Below are 24,750 nucleotides of genomic sequence, written 5' to 3'. Positions count from 1 at the left end.
GGTGTTGAGGGTAGTGCTGGACTGGAACTGGTGCCGGTGAAGCTGAGCAGGATTGGAGGTGTAGGCTGTAGGACTGGAAGCTGAGACAAGGCAGGGCTGGAGACTGTGGTCAGGCAGGACTGGTGGCTGAGGTCAGGCCGGACTGGGGGACTCAGACTGGGTGGTACTGGAGATGCAGGTTACAGGACCGGAATCTGAGGTCAGGTAGGGCTGGAAGCTGCATCAGGACTGAGGTTAAGACAATGGCTAGGTACAGGAACAGGACAGGACCAGAAAGGACAAGACACAGACTAGACCAGACAGATAGTGAAGGCCTGGAGGCCAAACACGGCAGACCCAAAGGTCACTTAAGCAAACGGCCTGAGAAGGAAGCAGAGCTAGGCTGAAAGCCAAAGAAGCCACAGGACAGGGCTACAGCAGAAGACTTAGGAAAGCCACCGAGGAAAACTAGAGCAGAAGGCTTGGAAAAGCCACTGAGCAAAACTAGAGTAGAAGGCTTAGGAAAGCCACAGAGCATTCAGAAACATGGGGGTCAAGCAGGGAGCCGAGAACACTCGATGACAAGGCCCTGAGCATAACCAGGGACATGGTTAAATAGTCTGGACCCTGCTGAGTCATGGAATCATGGTGGCTATGACTGGAGAGAGGGCAAGAGCTGCTCCCTGAGGGCCTCTGGTGGTTGGGAGGCTGCATAACAGGCAGATCATAACAGTCAAGACCAACAAGGAAAGCTATTTCTGCAAGTATGTAAAAACTTTGTTAGTTCCACCCATCAAATACATTACAAACTTCTTGAGACACAGTGCAACTCTTAAAATGTCAACTAGGGGGAAAAATAAAAGCTGCTTTGATTCATATAATGTTGAATACTTGATGACTAGCACTGCAGCTCATATAGGTTCAAACATGTGCTGTTTCAATTCCTTTTTTTCTCTCTGTTATCAGGAAGTCGATATTCAAAGGGTTTGTCTAGCTAACAGGGAGATGCATCAAGCTATGTTAAGAGTTCTAACGCACATTAAACAGCGTATATTCCACCGTATACATTGTTTACTGCATGATATAGCCCTATCGCAGCGATATCACACTATATATGCAATAATTTGCATGGCCCTGCCCAGATTCTCTCCATTAAAATGAGCTCTTTACATGTGATTTGCATGCATGAATTTTGCAAATCCATGCAAAGCAGCTCATTAACAGGCAATCTGATGTTAATAACTTATTGTGGCCTACTTAGAAATTCAGGCGCAATAAATTAACATCACCTCCCTGGGAAATAGTAATCTAATGCAATCTACAGAGTCATTGCCATTGCTTCAATGGCTTGCTTAAGGATGGTGCGTATCTGATCGTGCTCATCCTTCAAGGCCACTCTACCTCTATGGGAATGGTTGTCTTCTTGGTGACAGCGCACATAAGCGCATCCACCTTCGGAAAACGTAATTGCTCTCTCGCAGCTGGATCCAGGTGGGATAGTCTCTCCAAGACTCATCCCCCTTTGAAATTAGTTTCTGGGGCACCCCACTCAAGATCAATCAATTCTTGAATGGCCTCCATAATCAGGAAGAAACATGAGGCTTCATGCAAAGAAACAGAACAGGAGGAGAGGGGCTGGAGAAGGAAGCAGAGCAATGATTTTTTGCTCTGCAGTTTTGGCTTTGATCTCATCTTGCTCTCTTTCCTCAGTCAGGAAGCTTGCAGGAAACAGAAGAGCGGTAACCATGGAACACTTACTGCAGGCAGTATGTGGGGAGAAACCGGAGAGAGGCTGCAACAGACACAGTTCAGTCTGTAGCTGTGATTCCAGGACATGGGACTCAGTCGACGGTAAAGTCAGAGAGCTGTGGCTTATTTCTTTAAGTTAACAAGTACTAGATTTAAAACAAATTGGAGAAAGTATTTTTCACCCAACGCACATTCAAGCTGTAGAATTCATTACTGCAGGATGTGGTGAACTCAACTAGCATAGCTGGATTTACAAAGGGTTTGAACAAGTCCATGGAAGAAAAATCCATAGTTATTAGCCAGGTGTCTCAGAAAGATCTACTACTTGTCATAAGGAGTAAGCAACGAGAAAATGAATCTACTTTTAGGGATTGGCCATTGTCAGAGATAGGATGCTGGGCTAGATGGACCTTTAGTCAGCATGGCACTTATGTTCTTATAGAGGACTGGGAGCAAAGACAGTGCTGGGGTCAGGGAGGGAGAAAGGGGAAGAATGCTGGAGTCATCTCTGGAGGGGGAAAAGTGGAGGTGGGGAGGAAAGAAAATGTGGATTAGTGGAGAGGGTGGAGAAAGCTGATACACATTATTCCTCATCTCCCCTCCCCCTCCCCTCCAATCAACAGCAATGTCACAGTGACCGCAAGTAAAAAATTCCCAGGTATATGCATGCACCACTGCTAATATAAAAACAAAACAAATATATGCAACTCTCAGCTTGGGAGTCTCCGTGTGGCTGATTATTGTAATGTTTTTCCACTTAGAAAGTAGGTTCCTTATCTGTAACAAGGTCTTCTCCATAGCAGACAAATCAGGCACATAACCCCGGCCTCCTATCCTTAGCTATAAACAGGGCTGGGTGTGCAACCAGGGCAGCCATCCAGGGTGCCATGCTCAAGGGGACGCCACTACCCCATCCCTCTCTTACTCTTCCATATGATGTCTGAAAACAGGAAACTCAGGGACACTGTGCAGGAGAAGGAGGCTTCTGTCTATGTTAGTACTGAATGAATTGCTACTGGTGCTAGGCAGAGGGTGAGGACGTATGTTTGTTTGTAGGGGGTGGGGGGAGATGGGTTCACTGTGCCAGAGCTACTGCCATTGTGAAGAAAGAAGTGCTGTGTCTGAACTGCCACAAAGGGGGAGAGGGGAATAGGACCCAGCTTTTCAAAACAATTTGGGGTGCTAAACTCAACATAAATTACCCCTTCCTAGACACAGTAAAGGTGCGCAAGCTCCTACTGCACCCACCGAGTTGGCACCTATGGAGGGTCACCAGTTTTAGTTTTTGCACAGGGTGCCAGCTAGCCTAGAGCCGGTCCTAGCTACAAAGATTGAGACTAGTGTGGCAGTAGTTGAGTGGGAGCATCTATATATATATGGGTCTTCTGAGCTCCCAGACAGCTTTTCTGCCTCAATGCCATCAGATTTGTCCTGCTGTCTAAGGAGAACACCTGTTACAGGTAAGCAACAGCTTTCTGTAATGCATAACAAACACACCTCTGCTATCAGCAGCATCCTGTACTTCATAAAACCTAACTTGCAAAACAGTAGAAACTCCTTTTCAGTCGTTGGTTTTGCCTCAGCCCATAGGATATAATGATCCCTTGCAAACTTATTAAATGTATTTAAACTTTGTAGATTTCAGGTTTACAAAAATACTCCCCAACGGGTCTCCTACCCTCGGGCAGGGATCTCAGAACTTTCAGTTTTAACTTTTAATGCCCAGAAAGTTAACGTTTCTTGCAGCAGGGGCTGACACTGAACTTCCCTTGGCTCTGACGGGCAAACCATGGAACTGAAATATTTACGAATAAGATTTCTGAAAAGAGCTCTCCCGGAGCTTTCAAAGGATACCCCATTTATACCTGTAGGGCAGCCGCAGTTCAAGTGCTAAGGCGGATACTTTAACTCCTACTCACGTGCACTGCAAATTAACTTCAAACCCTGAGCGGCAGAAAGCACAACACGAGGGGTCCTATTTCGTAAGAGGTGGCTTTCCACATGCCAGCCCGATTGTCTTCCCCCCCTAGCAGGGTTTTTCAGGCTTCTAGCAATGTTCAGTTTTAGGCTCGTCCCTGCTGCTGTCTCTTCATCGCTCACTGCCCGAGTTCTTATTTATTTGTGTCTCTCTGTGGCCAGCCCATCTTACCGACACATTAAGGACCCCCCGCCTCAGTTACTTCCTGGTTTGTCCGCTCCCAAACGCATGGATGCATAAAGTTCTGCGCCTCTCGGGGGGGGGTCTCCGTCCCTATGAGCCCAGTGCTTAATTTTCTGATTTGTTTTCTCTGTCGCTCAGCAGCAGACGCTGCTCCTCTGTAAACACAGCGGTCCGGATTTAAAAGCGAATCACATCACCCCCATCAAACTTGTAACTAAAAATACACTTTAACCAGAGGTTACAGCACAGTGCGGGCAGCAGTTAAAGATGTTGCCAAATTTAGTGATTTTTTTTTGTTTCTAGATTTCGCAACTTTTTCAACCCGGTAGGGGATATTAGAAATGTGATTAAAAGGGGGAAGTAGTTTAACGACAAATCTGACGTTGCCCATGTTTTTCTCCGGAGTGCCTTACTGACCGAGCGCGACTGGAAGCACCGTGCATGCTTTTAAAGCATCACCCCGCCCCCCTTCCTATGGGCTTCCTGATGACGCAGTCATTTCCACAGACCAATCCGAGGTTGGGAAGGCCAGAGGGCCGGGGGAAGGGGGCGGGGCGCTGTCTAGGGCGCAGCCAATGGGAAAGCGTCGGGGGTGGGGCCCGAGGAAGGCACGCTACCGTGTCAGCCGGAACTGAGGAACGACTGCCTGGGCGGTCATCTGGGGGGCAGCTGTCCTGCGCGATCCCGGCGCTGGCAGACCCTGGACAGAGCAGCTGGAGCCAGTGAGTGCTTCCCGGGGAGGGAGAATGTGGCTGCTGCAGGCTGGGAGAGGGGTGGCAGCATGTTCAGGACCTTTACCTTAGGCTGCTGCACTGTTTGTTAAAGAGCAGTTAAGAACAGACCCGTGTATCAGGCTGAGGTTTAGCATGGGGCACATTTAAAACTAATCGGAGAAAGTTCTTTTTCGCTCAACAGCACAATTAAGCTCTGGAATTTGTTGCCAGAGGATGTGGTTAGTGCAGTTATTGCAGCTGTGTTTAAAAAAGGATTGCATAAGTTCTTGGAGGAGAAGTCCATTACCTGCTATTAATTAAGTTGACTTAGATAATAACCACCGCTATTACTAGCAATGGTAACGTGGAACAGACTTAGTTTTTGGGTACTTGCCAGGTTCTTATGGTCTGGATTGGCCACTGTTGGAAACAGGATGCTGGGCTTGATGGACCCTTGGTCTGACCAAACCTTTTTTAAACCCAGTTACACTAACTGCTGTAACCATATCCGCTGGCAACGAATTCCAGAGCTTAACTATACACTGAGTGAAAAAGAATTTTCTTCAATTTGTTTTGAATGAGCTACTTGCTAACTTCATGGAGTCCCCCCTGGTTCTTCTATTATCTGAGAGAGTAAATAACCGATTTACATTAACTTGTTTGGGATTTTGTAGACTTCTATCATATCCGCCTCAGTTATCTCTTCTCCAAACTGAACAACCCTAACTTCTTTAGCCTTTCCTCGTAGGGCAGCCATTCCATACCCCTTATCATTTTGGTTGCCCTTCTCTGCACTTTCTCCAGTGCAGCAATATCCTTTTTGAGATGTGGTGACCAGAATTGCACACAGTATTCAAGGTGTGATCTCACTGTGGAGCAATACAGAGGCCTTATGATGTTCTCCATTTTAGTTTCCATTCCCTTCTTAAAAATTCCTAATATTCTGATTGCTTTTTTGATCGCCAAAGCACACTGAGCTGACAATTTCAATGTATTATCTACTATGACACCTAGATCTCTTTCCTGGGTGGTAACTCCTAAGACAGAACACAACAATGTGTAACTTCAGCAAGGGTTATTTTTCCCTATATCCATCACTTTGCACTTGTCCACGTTAAATTTCATCTGCCCTTTGGAAGCCCAATCTTCCCGTCTCGCAAGGTCTTCCTGCAGATCATCACAATCCGCTTGAGATTTAACTACTCTGCATAATTTTGTGTCATCCACAAATTTGATCACCTACTCGTTGTACCCCTTTCCAGATCATTTATAAATATATTAAAAAGCACCGGTCCAAGTACAGACCCCTGAGGCACTCCACTGTTTACCTTTTTCCACTGTGAAAACTGACCATTTAATCCTACTCTCTGTTTCCTGTCTTTTAACCAGCTTGTAATCCACGAAAAGGTCATCACCCTCCTATAACTTTTTAGTTTTCTTAGATGTCCCGCTCTCATGCGGGACTTTTATCGAATGCCTTCTGAAAATCCAAATACACCACATCTACCAGTTCACCTTTATCCACATGTTTATTCACCCTTTTAAAAAATGTAGGAGATTTGTGAGGCAAGACTTCCCTTGGGTAAATCCATGCTGGCTCTGTCCCATCAAACAATGTCTGTCTAAATGCTTTGTGATTTTATTCTTTATAATAGTTTCTACAATGTTTCTTGGCACTGAAGTCAGGCTCCCCAGTCTATAGTTTCCCAGATCACCCCTGAATCTCTTTTTAAATATAGGGGTTACATTGGGTGACTCGCGGGAATGACGGCTGCTACCTGGAGCTAATACTCTTATTCAATAAACATACACACAGTTAAAACAACTCCAACATTGCTCTAAGCTTCAACGGCAAGAGGTAATGTGGAAAAAAGAATTTGCATTCACAAAAAAGTGGGGAGTTGCTTGCTTATTGAGGCGGTTACTACCCCTAACTAATTAAGCTAGATATTTCACTTTGATGCAGTTCCAACACTGCTCTCTACATTAATGGCGGGGGTGGAAGGGAAATAGAACCAAAAGATTACTAAGGGCCGAGAGTAACAGATAAGTATGAGAGGGGAAAAAAAGGGCGAAAGCTTGCTGGGCAGACTGGATGAGCCGTTTGGTCTTCTTCTGCCATCATTTCTATGTTTCTATCTTCCAATCTTCAGGTACATTGAATGATTTTAATGATAGGTTACAAATTTTTACTAATAGGTCTAAAATTTTTTTAGTTCTTTCAGAACCCTGGGGTGTATACCATCTGGTCCAGGTGATTTACTACTCTTCAGTTTGTCAATCAGGCCTACCTCATCTTCCAGATTCACCATGATCTGAATCATCACCTATAGACACCTTCTCCGGAATAGGTATCTCTCCAATATCTTCTTCAGTAAACACTGAAACAAAGAAATGATTTAATCATTCTGCGATGGCCTTATCTTCTCTAAGTGCTTCTTTAACCCCTTACATAGATACATAGAAATGACAGCAGAAAAAGACCAAACGGCTCATCTAGTCTGCCCAGCAAGCTCCCGCACTTATTTTCCCATACTTATCTGTTTCACTGACCACCAAGTTCAGGGCCCTTGTTGGTAATTGTTTGATTTGAATTTTCAGCCATCCCCTGCCATTGATGCAGAGAGTAATGTTGGAGTTGCATCAGAGTTGAATCGTAAGGCTTAATGGTTAAGGGTAGTAACCGCCGCATCAAGCAAAGTTACCCCGATGCTTGTTTACCCAGACTGCACAGATCCATGCCTTGTTGGATGTTGTCTGAAAGCAAATTCTCTTTTCCACATTTCCCCCTGCCTTTGAAGCAGAGAGCAGTGCTATATATGCATTCAAAGTGAAGTATCAGGCTTAATTGGTTTAGGGTAGTAACTGCCACAATAAGCAAGCAAGCTACCCCCACGCTTATTTGTTTACCCAGACTGTGTAGTTCTGTCATTGTTGGTTGTTGTCTGAATGCAAATCCTCTTTTCCACATTTCTCCGTGCCGTTGAAGCAGAGAGAAATGTTGGAGTTGCATTAACCATGTGAAGGCTTATTGAGTAAGGGTAGTAATCACCAGGTAGTAGCCTCCACTCCAGTACTCCACCCCTATGGCTCTACTCTTCATTCCCATCCTCTAGCCCAGAGCTTTCCAAACTGTGTGTCGGGACACGTTAGTGTGTCGCCTGCAGTGTGCAGGTGTGTCGCGCAAGCCCGGTCAACTCTGATGCGAGTTTGGGCTTTTTTTTTCCTAGAGATTCACTTTTTTTTTTTTCAGTTTATGGGTTGCTTATTATTGGGTGATTTTTGCTGTCAATCGCGTTTTTTGGGGGGGGCTTGGTGGGTGGAACGAGCCCAGCCGTCCTTGCATTGGCTGCTGCTGCCGATGAGGCCTGGCCATGAGGAGTACTGACTGCAAGCAGCAGTGTCTGGTGATCATGGAAGGGAGTGAAGCACTTAACTGGCAACAATCAAAAAGACGAGGTACATGAGTGTGGGGGCCAGACATGTGCTGGGGGGAGAGAGATGAGTGAGTGGGGGGCAAACGTGCTGGGGGGACAGACATGTGCTTGAGGGGGAGAGATATGAGTGTGTGGGGGCCAGACATGTGCTGGGGGGAGGAGAGAGATGAGGGTGTGGGGGACAGACAATTTGTTTTATTATTGTTTCTCATAAATTATAACAACAACATGAATCTTGGAATATATATTTTTAATATAAATTTAAGGTTTTCAAGAGATAGGTTGTGTCGTGAAACATTTTATTTATGTATATATTTAAGGAAACATACATAAATTGTCGAAATATGTTTCGTTCGTTTAACATTTAACCTCTGAATTACCGTGTCGTGAAATTATGTTTGTCTAAAAAGTGTGTCACCAACATGAAAAGTTTGGAAAGCTCTGCTCTAGCCTTTATGGATCCACAGTGTTTATCCCTTGCCCCTTTGAAATCCTTCACAGTTTTAGTCTTCACCACTTCTTCCGGAAGGGCATTCCAGGCATCCACCACCCTCTCCCGGAAGAAATACTTCCTGACATTGGTTCTGAGTCTTCCTCCCTAGTGACCCCTAGTTCTACTGATTTTTTTCCAATGGAAAAGGTTTGTTGTTGACCATGGATCATTAAAACCTTTCAAGTATCTGAAAGTCTGTATCATATCACCCCTGCTCCTCCTCTCCTCCAGGGTGTACATATTTAGGTTCTTCAATCTCTCCTCAGAAGTCATTTTATGAAGACCCTCCACCTTTTTGGTCGCCCTTCTCTGGACCGCCTCCATCCTGTCTCTGTCCATTATTATAAAGGTCTTTGAATGATACTGTTTCTAGCTCGGTTATGGTTTGCTTTTTTTTTTTTTTACGTTTTTTCAGGGGACGAGAGACACGTGAAGAGCATGATTACGGTGGCAGGATGAGGGTGGGCTGCCTGTCCTTTCGGCAGCCTTACGCCGGGCTGATTTTGAATGGAGTGAAGACCCTAGAGACTCGCTGGCGGCCACTGCTGGCAGACTACAAGGACTGCACTGTCGCCGTTCACATAGCTTACAAAGACTGGGATGATAAAACATGGAGGGATGTCCTCCTGGACAGGCTTGGCATGACGCCTGGCCAAGTTCAAGAGTTAGTCGCTAAGGGGGATGCATTCGGTAGAGGAGTGATTGCCGGTAAGTGACAGTTCCAAAGCATAGTCCTCTTTGTAAGACACGGGCAAAGCTAAGTAAGATCCAAATAATGAGTGCACTTCTGTTTGTTTATTTATTTTTTTTAATATAGGCTTTGTACACGTTACTTGCTGAGTTTTATTTATTTATTTATTCAGTTTTACATACCGATGTATAGTTTTTCATTTGTACGAAATCTAAAAAAACAGACATATTGCTTAAATCAAATTATACAGTTTAAATACAACTTAGTCATAAAATAAAACTGAAATAAAAGGAACTAATTAGTTCATAAAGTAAAAATCACTTAAAATAAACATAAGAAAATAAAGAAAAAAAAATTAATTAAAATGAAAATAACATCACTTGCTCAATTCTGTATCAAAAGCTTGATTAAAAAGCCACGTTTTTAGCGCCTTTTTAAACAGTTTCATATCTCTTTGTAGCCTCAATTCGGGCGGCATAGAATGCCATAGTTTAGGACCCACCAACGAGACAGCTCTTTCTCTGATTTAACTAATTTTCTCTGTTTTAACTAATTTTATAAGCAAAACATATAAAGTCTAAATACGTAAACAACTGCACAGCTTTTTTTTAAAGCAGATTTCATAGGCGGTCTGATGAAATGAACATGCCAGTTTTTATGATTTTATTTCTTTTTATTTCCTGGCCGGGGAGTTTCAGCCGAGCTGGAACCACTGCTGGGATCCCGGCAGCGTGGGACATCATTTCACAACTCCCTGGGGATTTGTTTCCCAGATTTTAATAGCTGCCCTCCCCAGCAGGGATCCTGAGCAGGGAACTCATGCACCAGAGCTCACCTCCCTTTGCATTTGGCAAATTAACCATTGGGTTTATTGTTGACCGTGGCTCCTTCCATTCCTCTTAGGGGCTGTGAATGCTGACTTCGCAGCCAACCCAGGGTGTGGAAGACCTGACCCAGGACTTTAACCAGGGACTCTCCACCTGGCCAGGCTGACTGTATGATTTAACTAATTTACCTGAAATTGTGCTGAAACGGATCTCTTGTTGGGTCATTAAAGAAAGTTCAAGGCGTAAAGTGAATCAGTGCTGTCCAGCATGTTAGCCTGCAGAACTAGTGTTAATCACAAACTGATAATTATTGTTATAAATCTGTTTTTAATATACTGTTCCTGCATTTCCTGTTTATCTGGAGACCACAGTTGACGTGTGCATACATTTGCCTACAGATAGTGGCAGGATGCCATAGAAACAACGCAGTTCAGGTGCTCTGCAAGTTCTGCATTTTAAGATCGGGATGAGCAGAGGGGCGAATGCAGATTTTTTTTCATAAAACATTGCTGAACCCTAATACCTTACTGATGATGATCCACTCTGAAGAGCTTTAAACCTGCATAGCCTCTCATCATAGGGGAGCTATTCCATCTCTGTTATTGGTGGGTTTTTTTTTGGGGGGGGGGGGGGTTTGCCCTCATCTGCAACTTTTCTAGTTCCATTCTGTCTTTTTTGAGATGGGGGTGATCTGAACTACATACACTATTCAAGGTATGGTCGCACCATAGATCAATACAGTGGCAATGTGCTATTTTCATTTTATACTCCACTCTTTCTCAGATCATTCCGAATATTCTATTTGCTTTTTTTTTTGACTGTCACCACACACTGAACTGAGGATTTCAGTGTATTGCCTGCAAAGATTCCAAGGCCAGTACAGAGCCCAGCATCGTGTGCTTGCAGTTGGGATTATTTTCCCCTCTGTGCATGACTTTGAACTTGCACATATTAAATTTCTTCTGCCATTCAGATGCCCAGTCCCCTTGACTCTCAAGGTTCTTTTGCAATTATTCATAATCTGCTACTGTTTTTAACTTGAATAATTTTGTGTCATCTGCACATTTGATCACCCTCACTTGTCATTCCCTTTTCCAGATCATTTATGAATTTGTTAAAACAGTACAGGTCCCAGTACCGATCCCTGCGGTAATCTGCTGATGATCTTTATCCATTTGCTGCATATGAAAAGCTTACTATACAGTTCCGCCCTCTGTTTCCTGTCTTTTAACCAGTTACCAATCCTTGATAGGACATTGCCTCCTATCTCATGACTTTTTATTTTCATGGCTTATTGTGCAGTGAAGAGAGAGAGGAGGTAGGGGGCCAGCAGAGGCTTGGTTACTCACCTGAGCCTTAAGAGGAACAGTTTCCAGGTTTAAAGAGATGCAAGATGGAACCAGATCCTTCTCCAGACCACTCCTGGACCTCCCAAAGCATCCAGAGTGGGAGAAAGGTCAGGAGAGAGACAGGGGTTGGGGGGAAGTCTTCAGAGAAGTAGAGATGACACTTGGAGGTGAGGAGGTAATGGTGTGGCTCTTTAGGAAGGATGAACTGGGGGTACTTATTTATCCCAAATAATCCAATCTTTGATGCTTTCAGATAAACAGGAATGGGAAGCAGCTCCATGAGGAGATCCAATTTTAGTGGGGATTAAGAAACCTCCTAAAGCCTTCCTCCTTCACCACACCAAGCAGTTACAGGAGATGATTATGGAGGAAGTCTGGAGAGCCATTCCATACTTTACCCAATCCAACAGGCAGAAGTGGAGCACCTGTTTTGGATGCCAAAAGTAGATGCACCAGTGGCCACAGTCACATGAAAGATGACAATCCCAGTGGAAGGACTCCCAAGATAGGAAGATTGAAGCTGCTCTGAAAAGATCCAGTTTGTCTCTATAGCCGGCAGCCTGTGGATGATACATGGCTAGATCGTTGATTCAGTGGGCCTAGCAGCTGCAATTGGATGCAGAGTAGGCCAAGATGCCAGAGTTAGAGAGGTGGCTAAGTTGGAATCAGGGACGGACTCTTTGTATGATTTAATCAAGACATCGACCAAACAGCAATGGTTGAGTCAGCTAGTTGGTTGATATGGCTGAGGAACTGGGTGGTAGATTTGGCCTCCAAAGCCCATTGAAAGGGAAATTATTGTTTAGAGAGGACCTAGAAAAACTCATAAAGATCCTGGGGGAGTCCAGGCCTAAGAGGTGGTAAAAAGCTCTTGTGCTATTACCAGGATGTCAGGCAGTATAGACCTGGGAGATATATCACCTCTTGGAAAGCTAGACTATCGACGTCGGCCCACTCCTTTCAGGAGAGCCGAAGAGGAAGTTGAGAAGGCGATGCTTGGGGTGCCAAGGGGACTCAAAGCTCGAAATGAAGCTACGAGAATCCACTCCTCGCCTCTATCAGTTGGCAAGACGTGGACTCACCTTACTATGGACACATGGGTCCTGGAGATTATTCAGCAGGATTATGCCCTCGAATTGGCTGCCCCTATTCCAGAGACTTGCGCCCAGGCCCTTTATAGGTTGAGCTCAAAACAGCCAGAGATGCAGGAGATGTTAGACCAACTGCTCTGGTTGGAGGCTATAGTGCCAGTCCCCATTTACTTTGTAGTTCCAAAGAAGATGGGCACATTGTGGCAGGTCTTGGACTTAAAGCATGAGAACAGGGCATTTTTAGTGCCTCCATTTTCAAATGGAAACGTTAAGGTCAGTAATGCTAGTGCTAGGGAAGGGAGAGTTTCTCTCTCACCTCCTTAGATCTGTCCAAAGTGGTCTCCATCAAATGACTTAGGAGAAGTTGAAGGACCTAAATATGTATACCTGGAGGAGAGGAGGTGCAGGGGAGATATGATACAGATGTTCAGATACCTGAAAGGTTTTAATAATGCACAATCAATGACAAATATTTTCCATTGGAAAGAAATCAGTAGAACTAGGGGTCATGAAATGAAATTCCAGGGAGGATGACTCAGAAATATTTCTTCATGGAGAGGGTGGTGGATGCCTGGAATGCCCTTCCAGAGGAGGTGGCGAAGATGAAAACAGTAAAAGATTTCAAAGGGGCATGGGATAAACACTGTGGATCCCTAAAGGGTAACTTGCTGGTGTGGCAGTTACTACCCTTAACCAATAAGCCTTCATGCTGTTGATGCAACTCATCATTGCTTTCTGCTTTAATGACAGGGGGAAAAGGGAATTAGATTCAGACAGCAACCAACAAACAAGGACATTGAATTTTACAGTCTGGGAAAACAAGCATGGGGCAACTTGCTGATGCAGTGGTTACTACCCTTAACCAATAAGCCTGATACATTTGACACACCTCCAGCATTGCTCTCTGCTTCAACGGCAAGAGGTAATGGGGAATTGGACTCAAACAGCAACCAACAAGGGCCCTGACTTTGACGGTCTGGGAAACTAGTATAGTGGTGACTTGATGGCTCAGTAGATACTACCATAAGCTTGCCGGGCAGACTGGATGAGCCATTTGTCCTTTTCTGCCATCATTTCTATGTTTCATATCCCATTAGGGAAGAACAGAGATTTTGAAAGAGCACAATATTAGGGAAACACTACCAATTCAGAGCCATGCCTTTTGGCTTGGTCACGGCCCTACAAACCTTTACCAAGGTAATGGTAATTATGGAAACATTTTTGTGCAGAGAGAGAATATTAGTCCACCCCTGACTGGATGATTGGCTAATCAGATCCAAGTCAAAGCAGGAGAGTCGGAAGGCCACAGAATTCTTCAGCTCCTGCAAGATGTAGGTTGGGTAGTCAACAGGGTAAAAAAGCCAGCTTCATCCGCCTCAGTCCATAGTTTACCTGTGAGCCCGCTTTGGCACGCAATTAGGGAAAGGAGTTTCACAAAGCTACAGGCACAGATGAGGGAGCTGTTGACCTCCAGGGCTTCTCGAATAAGATTGTATCTGCGAGTATTAGGGTCAGTGGCCACAACCATAAAGGTGGCACCCTGGGTTTAGGCCTGCATGCACCCCGAACAGAGATGGTGTTCTTGATGGTCTTCTCAAAGGCAAGACTACAAATGGACTCTCCCCATACCAAGAGAGGCCAAGAACAGTTGTGGCTATTAGGCCAATCTGACAAAAGGGGTGGATCTGGACCCCCCCCTATATTGGATCATGGTAATGACATATGCCAGGCTGGTGAGCTGTGGTCTCACTGTGGGAGTCAGGTAGCTCAGGGTCACTAGTCAACCTTGGGAGCTTCATGGACGATAAACCAGTTAGAGCTCAGGGCAATCAGACTGACATTGATCAAAATAGGCGGTAAGAATCATGAGCAACAACGCTCTGGCAGTAGGCTACATAAACAGGTAGGGAGGGTACCAAGAACCCTCAAATGTCACTGGAAACAAGTCTACTAATGATCTGAGTAGAAGCTCATCTCAGGGCACTGTCAGCATTGCCTTTAGTGGGAGTGGACAATATGAGTGGACTTCCTGAGCAGACATACCTTAGACCCAGGGGAATGGAAATTAGCAGAACAGGCCTTCATGCAGATTGTGCCCAGATGGGGGACCCCTTTTGGGACCTGATGGCAACCTCGAGAAATTCCAAGACAGCAAATTTCTCAAGTCGGTGAAGAAAGAGAGGATTAAAAGGGATAGACGCCCTGACCCAACCTTGGCCATCAAACTCATTTTTATACATATTCTCTCCCTTTCCCATGATAGAGCGGGTGATTATTCCCCCATCCTGGTCGAGTAATTCTGATAGCTTCAGACTGGGCCAGATGCCCCGGTATGCACAGGTTAAAGAAGAAGGAACCACTTGGACTCAAATTAGACAGGGGGCTTCTTTGTCGGTATCAGGTGAAAACTGAGCACCCAGCTCCATTTTATCTTACAGACTGGCTCTCAAAAGGAAGAAAGTAGGAGGAGGAGGAGCTGTTTTGAAGTGGTAATCAGGATGATGATGAAAACATTGCCACTTTACTAGCATACATCAGAGTATAGACGATCCTTAGGGCCTGGTACCATAGCAAGGTCTGCCCCTCCCCCAAAACCCAATTGGCGTCAATCCTGTAATTTCTGTAGGATAGTTTGGATAAGGGTTCAGCACTAAACATTTTAAAGGTACAGGTGGCAGCCCGGTCATGCTACAGGGGGAGGTTGGGGATGGTTTCTTGGCTTCTCACCTAAACGTAGCTTGTTTTTCTCAGGAAAGTGAAACGTGGGTGCTGTTCCATCCCTTTCTGGGAGATGCCACAGATCACAGGTTCAGCATGATGGTAGCAGGACGGATGAATGGAAAGGGGCATTTTAGTACCTGAATTGGGCTAGAGGGGAGGAACCTAGGCTATGTTTCAAGCCGATTCAATTGAGAACTCAGCCTTGGTGGGTCCTGCAGACTGTTAGCACAAAGGATGTAAGGCTATTGTGGGCAGGCATAGCCAGGTCAGTCTGGCAGGCTTGTGCGCTCCCTGCCTTGGCTGGGCCTGTTGGGCAGGTTGATAGCAGTCAGGCAGGCAATGCTAGCTGAAAGGGACGATTTAGGATGACTGATTGACAGAATGTATATCGTAAAAGCTGAACTTTAGTTAGGATGCACAACCTGTAATTCTACTCTTGGATCATAAATAAAACTGCAGGCAGAATTCTTCCACAAAGAGGCTGCCTGCTGAGGGTGCAGTGGGTGGGGGTGTAGTGGTTTGAGGTAGGTAGTAAGCAAGCAGTGCTGTGCTGGACCTGGGCCTACGGTATCCACATTACATGTGGTATGTACAGTTATAAGCGGCGCCTCTATAAATGGAGCCATGAGGACCTTTCATCCTCACTGGCCAACTTTGCTCATCTGATCTTTGAAATAAATCCATTACTCTACTAGTAAGGACTGGAAAGGTGAACAAAGGGCACATCTCCATTTTCCTTCTGCAGCTTCCTATCTTCCCAGAATAAAAATGTGTTGCGATGCAGTTGATGAAAGTGCCATAGGGCTGCGCTTCCTCTCTGGAAAGCTTTTGTTGGTCCCCGTGTACTTCATGACCCATTGAGCGTCAAGAGCTGGAGGGGGGGTCAATGTTAGTTCTTCAATTATTTGAATAAGCAAACCTGCTTTCTGTTAATGCACATTTTAAAAATGTACTGTCCTTTTTTTAGGATAAGTAAGGGACCCCTGCTTGCTTGCATTCTGCAAGGTAATCAGATAATAGGTGAATCAGCATAAGCACCAGCACCAAAAATGTTTCTGCACTCTACAGCTAGTACTGGGTGACCTTCGAAATGTTATATAAATTTTAACAAATGTAAAGAGCCGGAAACTGTTTCTACAGTGTGGTGAGAGGGTAGGCAGCCAGTTGATTCAGAGAACACAGAGCAAATGTTGTAAGAGGAGCACCGACTCAGCGTTAGGATGTAACAACCAAGCCATGAATTTCCAATGAAACGGGATGCAGGGAATCGCACACTGATTATTTTTTTTCCCCAGGAGCTCGACACTAACATGGAATTGTGAGTTATAACCCAAAAAGAAATTTCCGTGCTCTGATTAACTGAGATTATTCCATGTAGTATAATATGTGTCCTATCTACATACAGGGTTTTCACTTGCCTGGGGTAAGGGGGATTTTTTTCTGCCAAGCAAGGGGGTGGCATCTTTGGAGCCTGGGAGAAGGAGCAGGAGGCAGCTTCTGCAGCCTTGCAGGAGGAGGAGGCGGAAGACTCAGAAGGAGAAAGCTGAATCTGGGGCCTTGATTGGGCCCCAGAGGACGGAGATAGGGCTCTAATAGTGAGGAATGGAGGAGGAGTGAGAGGAGCGGTGGGAAGGGGGTGTGATGGTAGAGGAGTAGAGCAGGAGTGAAATAGCTGGGGGAACAGAAGATGGGATGGGTGAAGAAAATGAGGGGGCTTGGGGAGGGAGAATGAGGGGACATGGGACCTGGAGGAAGAGAGAGAGAGAGAATTGTATCTGGATGAGGAGGGGCATGGTAAAAAGAGACAGGACTGCATGGGGACAGGAGGCGAGTGTGCACCAGCCAAAGAAGACATGTGCTCACTGTCCACCCCTCATCCCCCCAAAACCCCACGATAGTTGGGGTGGAGGTTGGTGGTGAAAGAAGTATATGGCAAGTGCATTTCAGCCCTGGCAAGTTAGTTGTGGAGACATTTATTTCAAACCCTGTATATAGTGTGTGAATGTTAATTAACAAAGAAATGGAGTGGGGCCATTCTGAGGGTCCAGGTGTCAGATATCTGGGTTGGTGATCAGGTTCAGGTGCCTCCAACCCAGGCTAGTCTTCTCAGAGATGGGAACATATCAGGTGCCTCCTGTAGAATCACTTTTATTAGACTCTAGAAGAAACTATGTTGCATTCCCTTTGGCCTGCTGATGATCAATTATGCAAATGAGATAGATATGGAGGAGGTGGATGGTTGAAAGGGGTAAAAAGTCTGGTTACAATGTATAGAGGTATTTAGCATATCAGTTTTAGGCCTCTTGCATCGTCATGGCTCCATGTTTGGGTCTACAGAAGGTGTTGGGTCAAAGGAAACCATATCAAATATTATTGAAATATTTAATTTCTGCACAATTTGTTAACAGGGTTAATTGACGTTGGAGAGACGTGGCAGTGCACTGAAGAGCTGACCGCTGAAGAGCTGGGGGAACTTGAATGTAAAGCAGTGCTGACAGGCCTGCAGCATAAATACTTGACAGTTGTTTCCAATCCAAGATGGCTGCTGGAGCCGCTTCCTGCCAGAGGCGCCAAAGATGTGTGGCAGGTGACCATCCCGAATGATCTGATCCCCTTGGGATACTAGTAAATGCGTCAAAGCCTTGGTAAACCACTGCATTATCAACGTATCAAATGTTGGCCATCAGCTTTTTACTAACTTTTGTTTAGCTTTATGATAAATTATGAGTTTGCATGGAACATATTTGTAAAACTTATTTTTGGCTTGATTAACTATGTTTTTCCCGTACACAAATAATAACTATGGTTATATTAATTTATGAACAAGCATTTTATGAAATATTGTGACAGTGTCTTGAAGATTTGGTTCCAGCGTGACAAAATGTGTAAGCCATTAGAAGATGTTGTTCCACGTTACATTGAAGCATGCGCACCCATTTCTGGACAAGTGCAAACCAGATGCACTCACAAATGTTGCACACGAGACAAATGTTATCCTAATGCAAAGCTCTGCCATTATCACTGCATGATTTGGTAGCATTGTTAGTTTCAAGGAGGTGGATTGTTGGTAACATCATATTGAAATTTAAAATGAAGCTTGGCAAATGTTTTCTAGGAGCATTCGCGTTTCTTTTTGTAAAGTAAAAGTTTTTTAAATTGAGAATACAGTTTATAAATACATCTTGAGGCATTTTCATTCTTTTTATTTTTTTTTAACATCATGTGTCCTGCAAAGCAGACTTGTACAGTGCTGCTCTCCTTTGCAGGGTTGCATTTTGTTTGTGTTGACGGCTTCTGCATGGATCCTCCCATTATTGTGCTTACTGTTGATGCGGGAAGTTTATTTAGTGCATGAAGGAGGGGGCAGAACTCATCAGACATTATTTCTGAATTATTTTCCACGTGGGAGAACCAAATATGTGTGAGGAAGGAATGGGCACCTCTTCACTGGAGATGGATGCTGATCCTGAGGAGATGCTGGCATTCGTAGAATTAAGTCTAAACCACAAAAAAACGAAACCTCACAAGAACCCCTCCCCCTTAGATGCACAAGAATAAAAACCAAAACGAGGGTACAGTATCATTATAATCTCATCTGGTGTTCGGTAGCACTTATACAAGCAATAACCGTGTGTTGGTTATAACTCAAATGAAAGTGTTTACCGTTTTTAATCTAGTCAAATAGGTGCATGCTACGAGTGCCTGCAAACAATTTTTATTTCGTTTTATTTTGTATTTCATTTTTAAAAATGTCTCTTAATTAGGTATATTATAACCCAATGCTCTCTTCAAACAATCAGCCCAGCTCGCCTGCGTATGCGAGAGTCCCTTCACTTATCTTGTCCTGCTGCGATAGAGAACTGTCGTTATCCCGTATTCGTCAAAGTTCCAGCGAAGAGTTGAGCCGCCTGCCCAACACTGACAGCGTTTCGACGGAAACCGTCTGCCTCGGGGACTAGGAGAGTTGCCCAGAGTCATGGTAACTCCTGACCGCCGTTCAGGTCACGTATGCACCTGTTTGACTACGTGAACGGCGGTCAGAAAGTTAGGCTGCTAGGCATCGCCCTCCCCTCTGTGTAATTATTTTGAAATATGATTATTGGCAGAGCACATTAGGATCACAAGTGACTGTGCAAGGCGGTGGGATTAAATGTGAATGTTAAATCGGAAGACAGCAAGAATGACTGGCAGCTATTGGATTCCAGTTCTTTAGTTCACCAGGGTGCGTCCTCAACTGGGGTTCTCGCTGGATCAGACTTCCCTGGAGAAATGTGGAGTTGATGTAATCTGAGATCTGTCCACCTTTCAGTGGATTGGCAGAACTGGGAATCATGTGAAGTAGGCTGCCAAGTAACAGCTGATGACAGCATTGGCATTAGCGCTGGCAGAAGCTCCAGCCTGCCCTTCGGATGGCAGTCCCTGGGGAGGAGATGTGTGCATACACACGAAAGGAAGTGGAGGTTGTACTTGACAATCTCAGTGGTGTGAGAAGCAACAAGATAGAAAGTGAAAAAATACAGGGTGTGTTTTTAAATAGACTTCATGTAGGAAATCGGATTTGATAAACTAAGCTAAAACTGTTCCAAACTGATTAAAACAGGATTTTTCTTTTTTTTTTTTTTAATTTTGAACATGAATTATACATCCAAAACACTCCTGCAGTAATATATTTTGTATAGCATTTTACTGTATCAGCCCAGAAGAATGATTTGTGTGTGTGTTGTCTCTTAACCACCTGGGTTAGTGGGATTTGTATGCTTTGATTTGCTTTTTAATGTAAAACTCGGTATTTCTAGAATTGACACTGTTAAATTGGAGTACATAAAGAAATAAAGGCAACAGTTTAGTAAATTGGACACTGGATTATTTATTTAAGCATTTTTATTATTTTCCATTTTTTTTATTTTTGCCGAGATTTGAGAAGTCAAGCTTGTCGAGCCGTGTTTTTTTTTTTTTTTGTCATGGGAATTCAGATTCTTCTGAGTTCATAAACTCATAACTGGAAGTCTGCTCACTGCTGCAGCAGTTGCAGGTGGGACAAACCTGACTCGTTGAGGAGAGCTGCTGGTGGGCAGTTCCTGTCAAGTGGACGGAGGAAGCTGCGGCCAGTAAAGACATTGAAAACCAGGGGTTGAAAAAGGAGAGCAGCGTGGTCAGCTGAGCATTCATGGATGCAGAGTGAGGGTAGGCGCAGTGTAAGTGCTGGAGCCCCATTATGTGCTCAAAGGCTGCCGCCGAGGTTGCCGGCAGAAACTGGTAAGCGGAGGAGGTGGCGCTGAGATCCACGCTCCGATCCAGTGAGTGGCTGTGGGTGCAGTTTTGGAGCGCGTGGTCGGCTACGTTTTTCTCTTTTGCCAGTACGGGAGGCACCGAGTAGGACATGTTCAGTCGGCTGGTCACGTCATTCGTCGATTTCTTTTGGGTAGGCTTCTGAGTGGCTTCCTTTGCAGAAGGTGACTGCAAGCCATTGGCTGGGCTGCCAGAGTCCACGAGGGGCACGGAGTCCTTTGCGGTCGCCGTTTTCCTTCTCTTGGGGCCGTGCGCCATGGAATCGAACTGGAGCGAGTCGCAGTCGAGGACGTTGCTTTTGATGCCGACCCTTCTCTTCATTCTCTGGACCAGGTGGGGATAAGCCCGTCTGAAATTTGGATTGTGGTAGAACTGAAACAAAACCCAAAACATTTCAGTTTATGTTTTCTACAATGGCTTTCAATGATGTATTTACTTTTACCAGGCTAGACATGCTTCGGTTTTGTGCAGCAACCACCAACGTCTGCTAAAAATCCCAGAATGTCGGAAACATGATTGCCGGCACTTTTAATGCCGGCAATCATGTTTCCCTCCTCCTCAGTGAATTTGATACCACATGACCATGGCGAAGCACTGGAAGTTGTTCAGCCAATAGATTGGCTGGATAACTCCATGCCTTATTAATAGTAATTAACGAGCCATGCCCCTCAGAATGGAATAATAGAGGACGAGAGCATTTCAATTCAACAAAGAGTACTTTTGTACTGTTAATTATTAGGGTTGTTAAGCGGCTCATTTGTTTAAGATACCCTGATCCAGTACTGATTTTTACCTCTTTGCGTTCAGGGATTTCTGATGCTGATTTCCTCAGGGAAATAAGAACTAGAAAGTCCCCTGCATGCGATGAGGTAAAACTAGGATCAACCTATCCTGAAAAAAATGAGCAAGTTAGGTAAGCCTAGCGATTATTAGGCTACAGGTCTTAAAATGGGCTTTATCTGAGAAATCATTCAGTTTAGCTTCATTTTCTAATATTCTGTATCTCCTACTTGCATATGGTATCCCATATTTTACAGAGAGCTCTCATTGTGACCTACCTGGTAATTCCACAGTTCAGTTCTATCTTGGTTAGGAAAGGAAAAGGTAGGCACAGATCATTGCTTGCAGCCAGTAACTTACATTTTACCCACTGAAAATTTAGATTTTACTCGTTTTTCCAACTCAAGGTGAGTTGCCCTCAGGTGAGTCTCTGCCCCAGAGAGCTTACAGTCTACGTTTTGTACCTACAGGAAGGTCACAAGGCACAGTGGTTCCTGGTCCTAAGGCCACTGCTCTAAACACTGGGCTACTCCTAATTCCCGCAGGAATTAACAAATCAGTACTTGGTGATGAACCCACCAATTTCCAGGCCATGCATTTAATCAAGATATGAAAGAATTGTCTTCTACCATCAACTTTTTGAGTTGCTTTCTTTGCATTTGAATAATTTCTTGCGTTTGTCAGCTGCTTACAGTTAAGAAAATGCCGGACTCTGCTTTATTACGGTAGTTGAGCGCCTGCAGTTTCAGACGGGGTCATTTTTTGAAACTCAGTAGCCTGCATGACCCCCTGGATGACAGTTTCTGAATTCACATGTGCAGAACCAAAGAGCTTTTTTGGCTTATTCGTGGAAAACGGCCGGTGGAAACACGCGACCTCATCTTGTATTCTCCCGTGAAAGGACCTGTTTTTATGACTTATAGGACATCAGGAGGCTGCTGACCTGAAGTCTTCAGCACTGCTCCGGGGACAGCCGATGTTCAGAAATGAAAACAAGATATGAGATTTCCTATGGTAAAAATGCCAATATAATTCTGAAAAAAAAAAAAAAGAATCGCCCCCTTTTGCCATCTTAAAAATGCATTTTTTTTTGGGAAAATCCAGAAGTACTGTTTGCTTTGCGTTCCATCTTTATCAGCTGGCAACAGCGTTAGTTAGGCTTCCCAAACCTGTCCCTGGCTCTCTACAGTCAAGTCAGGTTTGCAGGATATCCTCAGTGACTCAATATATGTAAATCTATCTTTTGCATATTCATTGTGGATGTCCTGAAACCTCACCTGCAGTGGCTTCCTGATATGCCCAGAGAGGGCTGCCACAAGTGGTGCCCCTGGAAGAAAACGCGTAGCTTTTAATTTACAAGCTATTTTCTAGAAGTGTGGGTGTATCGCTCTCTGTTTTAGCAGTCTGTACCTGCAAGTGGCATTTCAATATTTTTCACAGGCTTTCTAAAGTGTATGTTTAATTGGAGCTTGAATTTGATATGGAATTTAATGTACAGTTTGCAAGCGTATAGAACATTCTTACAACTAAAAGTCAGCAAACAGGTTGCAGGAGCCAGTTTTTTTTTTTTGCTGACCTCTCGTCTTTAGCACTAAAAGCAGGCAATGCGGCAAAGACTGCTGGACGGAAAGGAAATTGAAAGTAATGTGAGTTTAAAATATGAGGAAGTCATCTAATATGGAAGAGATCTACCCTACAAAATAGGAATTGCGTATGCATTGCCGTACCTTTGTTCTTGAATTGGGTTTGATTTTTCCTGTTTGGGGACTGGTGAGAGAGACTGATTTCTGGTTTTGGCGTATCTTGCTGAATCCGTAGAGGTTGAGCTGTCGGATGAAGCTTTTCATGCTGTCCGTTTCAAAAATCCGCAGGGGGCCTCTTCTTTCCAGGATCTCTATCTTGAACAGGTCTTCCTCGATGACCACGCACTCGCCGTTCTCACTCCATCTGATGGACTTGAAGCCCTCGCTCTCCACGATCCTCCACATCTTTTTGGGGAACGAGAGGCAGAGGAGGTTGTTCTCCCCGACGTCCGCTGCACTCCTGCCTGGTCCGCCGTGCTGGGGCTTCCTCGGGAGGTTTTGACCTTCGGGCATGGCCTCGTAGGAGGCTTCTTCCAGAAACTCCGTGGCGGGAGAGTCTCCCGACCCTCGTGGGCCAAACGTCAGGGGAAGGGACGGAAGCAGTTTCACCGATTTCTCGGCGGCGAAATCTTTCCGCCGAGCCGAGGTCAGCGTCACGGAGGTGTCCAGCTTCACCTTAAATTTGTCTTCTTTTTCAGAGCTGCCGTTAGTATCCATGAATTAAAACTCTACGCATGGATATTCTAACCCAGAATGTATAGTCTTGTGGGCAGTTTTAGAGACAAGAAAAACCACTGAGGGTAAAATGTAATGTGCCTGGTGGAATTCTAGAACATTGCTGTAGGAAAGCTTGTAGTTGTGACATCGCTGCGTTTGTTACTGGCCTGATGTCACAAACTGTGCAGGTACTGTGAGAGAGCTCAGCAGGGAGAGGAAAACTTGACTTTTCAGGGTTAGTGCACTTGATGCAACAACCACAGGCATAAGCAATTCAGTCGGCCCTTTTCATAGTCGAGGTGTAGTGACTGTAAAGCCACTTCTCACTTTTTTTACATGCTTTATCCTCCCACTTGTAAATGGGGTGTAAATGGCTCATGAATTTCATGGGTAAAATCACGGTGTTAAAGTGTAAAAGACCCGTGGTTAGATAACAGGTCATCTCTTTGCAAAAGGATAAACAAAGCAAACCTGCATCTGAAACTTTGTATTAAAATTGAACCTGTGGTTTTCTCCTCCCCGTGTGATAAGACAGCTATTGAATGATTCAGTCATGAAACATGGTACATTATGTTACTGGTTTTCTTTACTGTTTGCAGCTGTAAACAGCATGTCTTAAATAGGAAGGTTATACTTTTTGGCACAATGAATGCTTTGTGAAGTGCCCTTTTATTTTATTTTTAAGTGCTATCAAAAGAAGTGGAATTGCAAATTATAAATGTGATTCTAAAAAAAAAAAAATCAGTAGGTTTTGTCAAATAGAAGTCACCTTAAAACTCGCACATCCTATTTTATCTAGCAGTGCGTACATGACTAATGCAGATTATAATCCTGTGGCACTACAAACTTAAATCAATAAAAGCTGATACTTGAATTTACTTAGCTGAAGTCTTTCAAAGAGACAAAGATCATCCAAAAGAATGTCCTTAATGATGTGTCAGAAAAGCACCAGAAAATATGAGAATGGTCTAAGGAAGAAGGATTTTGGTGATTCAACTTTTTTTGATCACATGTTAGTGGATGTCATGCAAATCTCTCTTTTGATGTGTAATTCTTTTAGAGTGATCTGTTGTGGATTTTTTTTATATGTCGCACACTTTGCCCTGATTTGCCTTCATGTTTTATGGAAGCTATGCTGAATTTATCTAAGTTCTTCACAAGCTTTTCTAG

At 44.4% G+C, this 24,750-nt stretch overlaps 2 protein-coding genes across 4 annotated transcripts; one reads left to right on the top strand and one right to left on the bottom strand.

Annotated features, from left to right (window-relative positions):
* Positions 1-4,494: 4,494 nt before the first annotated feature.
* On the top strand, positions 4,495-20,955 carry C6HXorf40A (chromosome 6 CXorf40A homolog). Of its 3 annotated transcripts, XM_029607759.1 has the most exons (4): positions 4,500-4,611; positions 6,819-6,953; positions 8,948-9,240; positions 17,620-20,955. In XM_029607759.1, exons 3-4 carry the CDS (start codon positions 8,988-8,990, stop codon positions 17,835-17,837), a joined length of 471 nt encoding a protein of 156 aa, XP_029463619.1. In that variant the 5' UTR covers positions 4,500-4,611; positions 6,819-6,953; positions 8,948-8,987; the 3' UTR covers positions 17,838-20,955. The 3 variants fall into 3 exon arrangements, with proteins under 3 accessions (XP_029463618.1, XP_029463619.1, XP_029463620.1); XM_029607758.1 differs by lacking the exon at positions 6,819-6,953 and having other exon boundaries at positions 4,495-4,611; positions 17,620-20,949; XM_029607760.1 differs by lacking the exons at positions 4,500-4,611; positions 6,819-6,953 and adding an exon at positions 8,044-8,061.
* Positions 20,171-23,580, bottom strand: LOC115094731 (heat shock transcription factor, Y-linked-like). The gene is made up of 2 exons (XM_029607990.1): positions 23,008-23,580; positions 20,171-20,872 (listed from the first exon to the last, which is right to left on the bottom strand). The coding sequence occupies exons 1-2, from the start codon at positions 23,578-23,580 to the stop codon at positions 20,171-20,173; spliced, it is 1,275 nt and encodes a 424-aa protein (XP_029463850.1).
* Between the last annotated feature and the right edge of the window lie 1,170 nt (positions 23,581-24,750).

Source organism: Rhinatrema bivittatum, chromosome 6 (assembly GCF_901001135.1).
Source record: "Rhinatrema bivittatum chromosome 6, aRhiBiv1.1, whole genome shotgun sequence".
Taxonomy (NCBI): Eukaryota; Metazoa; Chordata; class Amphibia; order Gymnophiona; family Rhinatrematidae; genus Rhinatrema; species Rhinatrema bivittatum.
The sequence above is the reverse complement of the archived record's forward strand: the minus strand, read 5'-3'. Positions and strand labels throughout refer to the sequence as shown.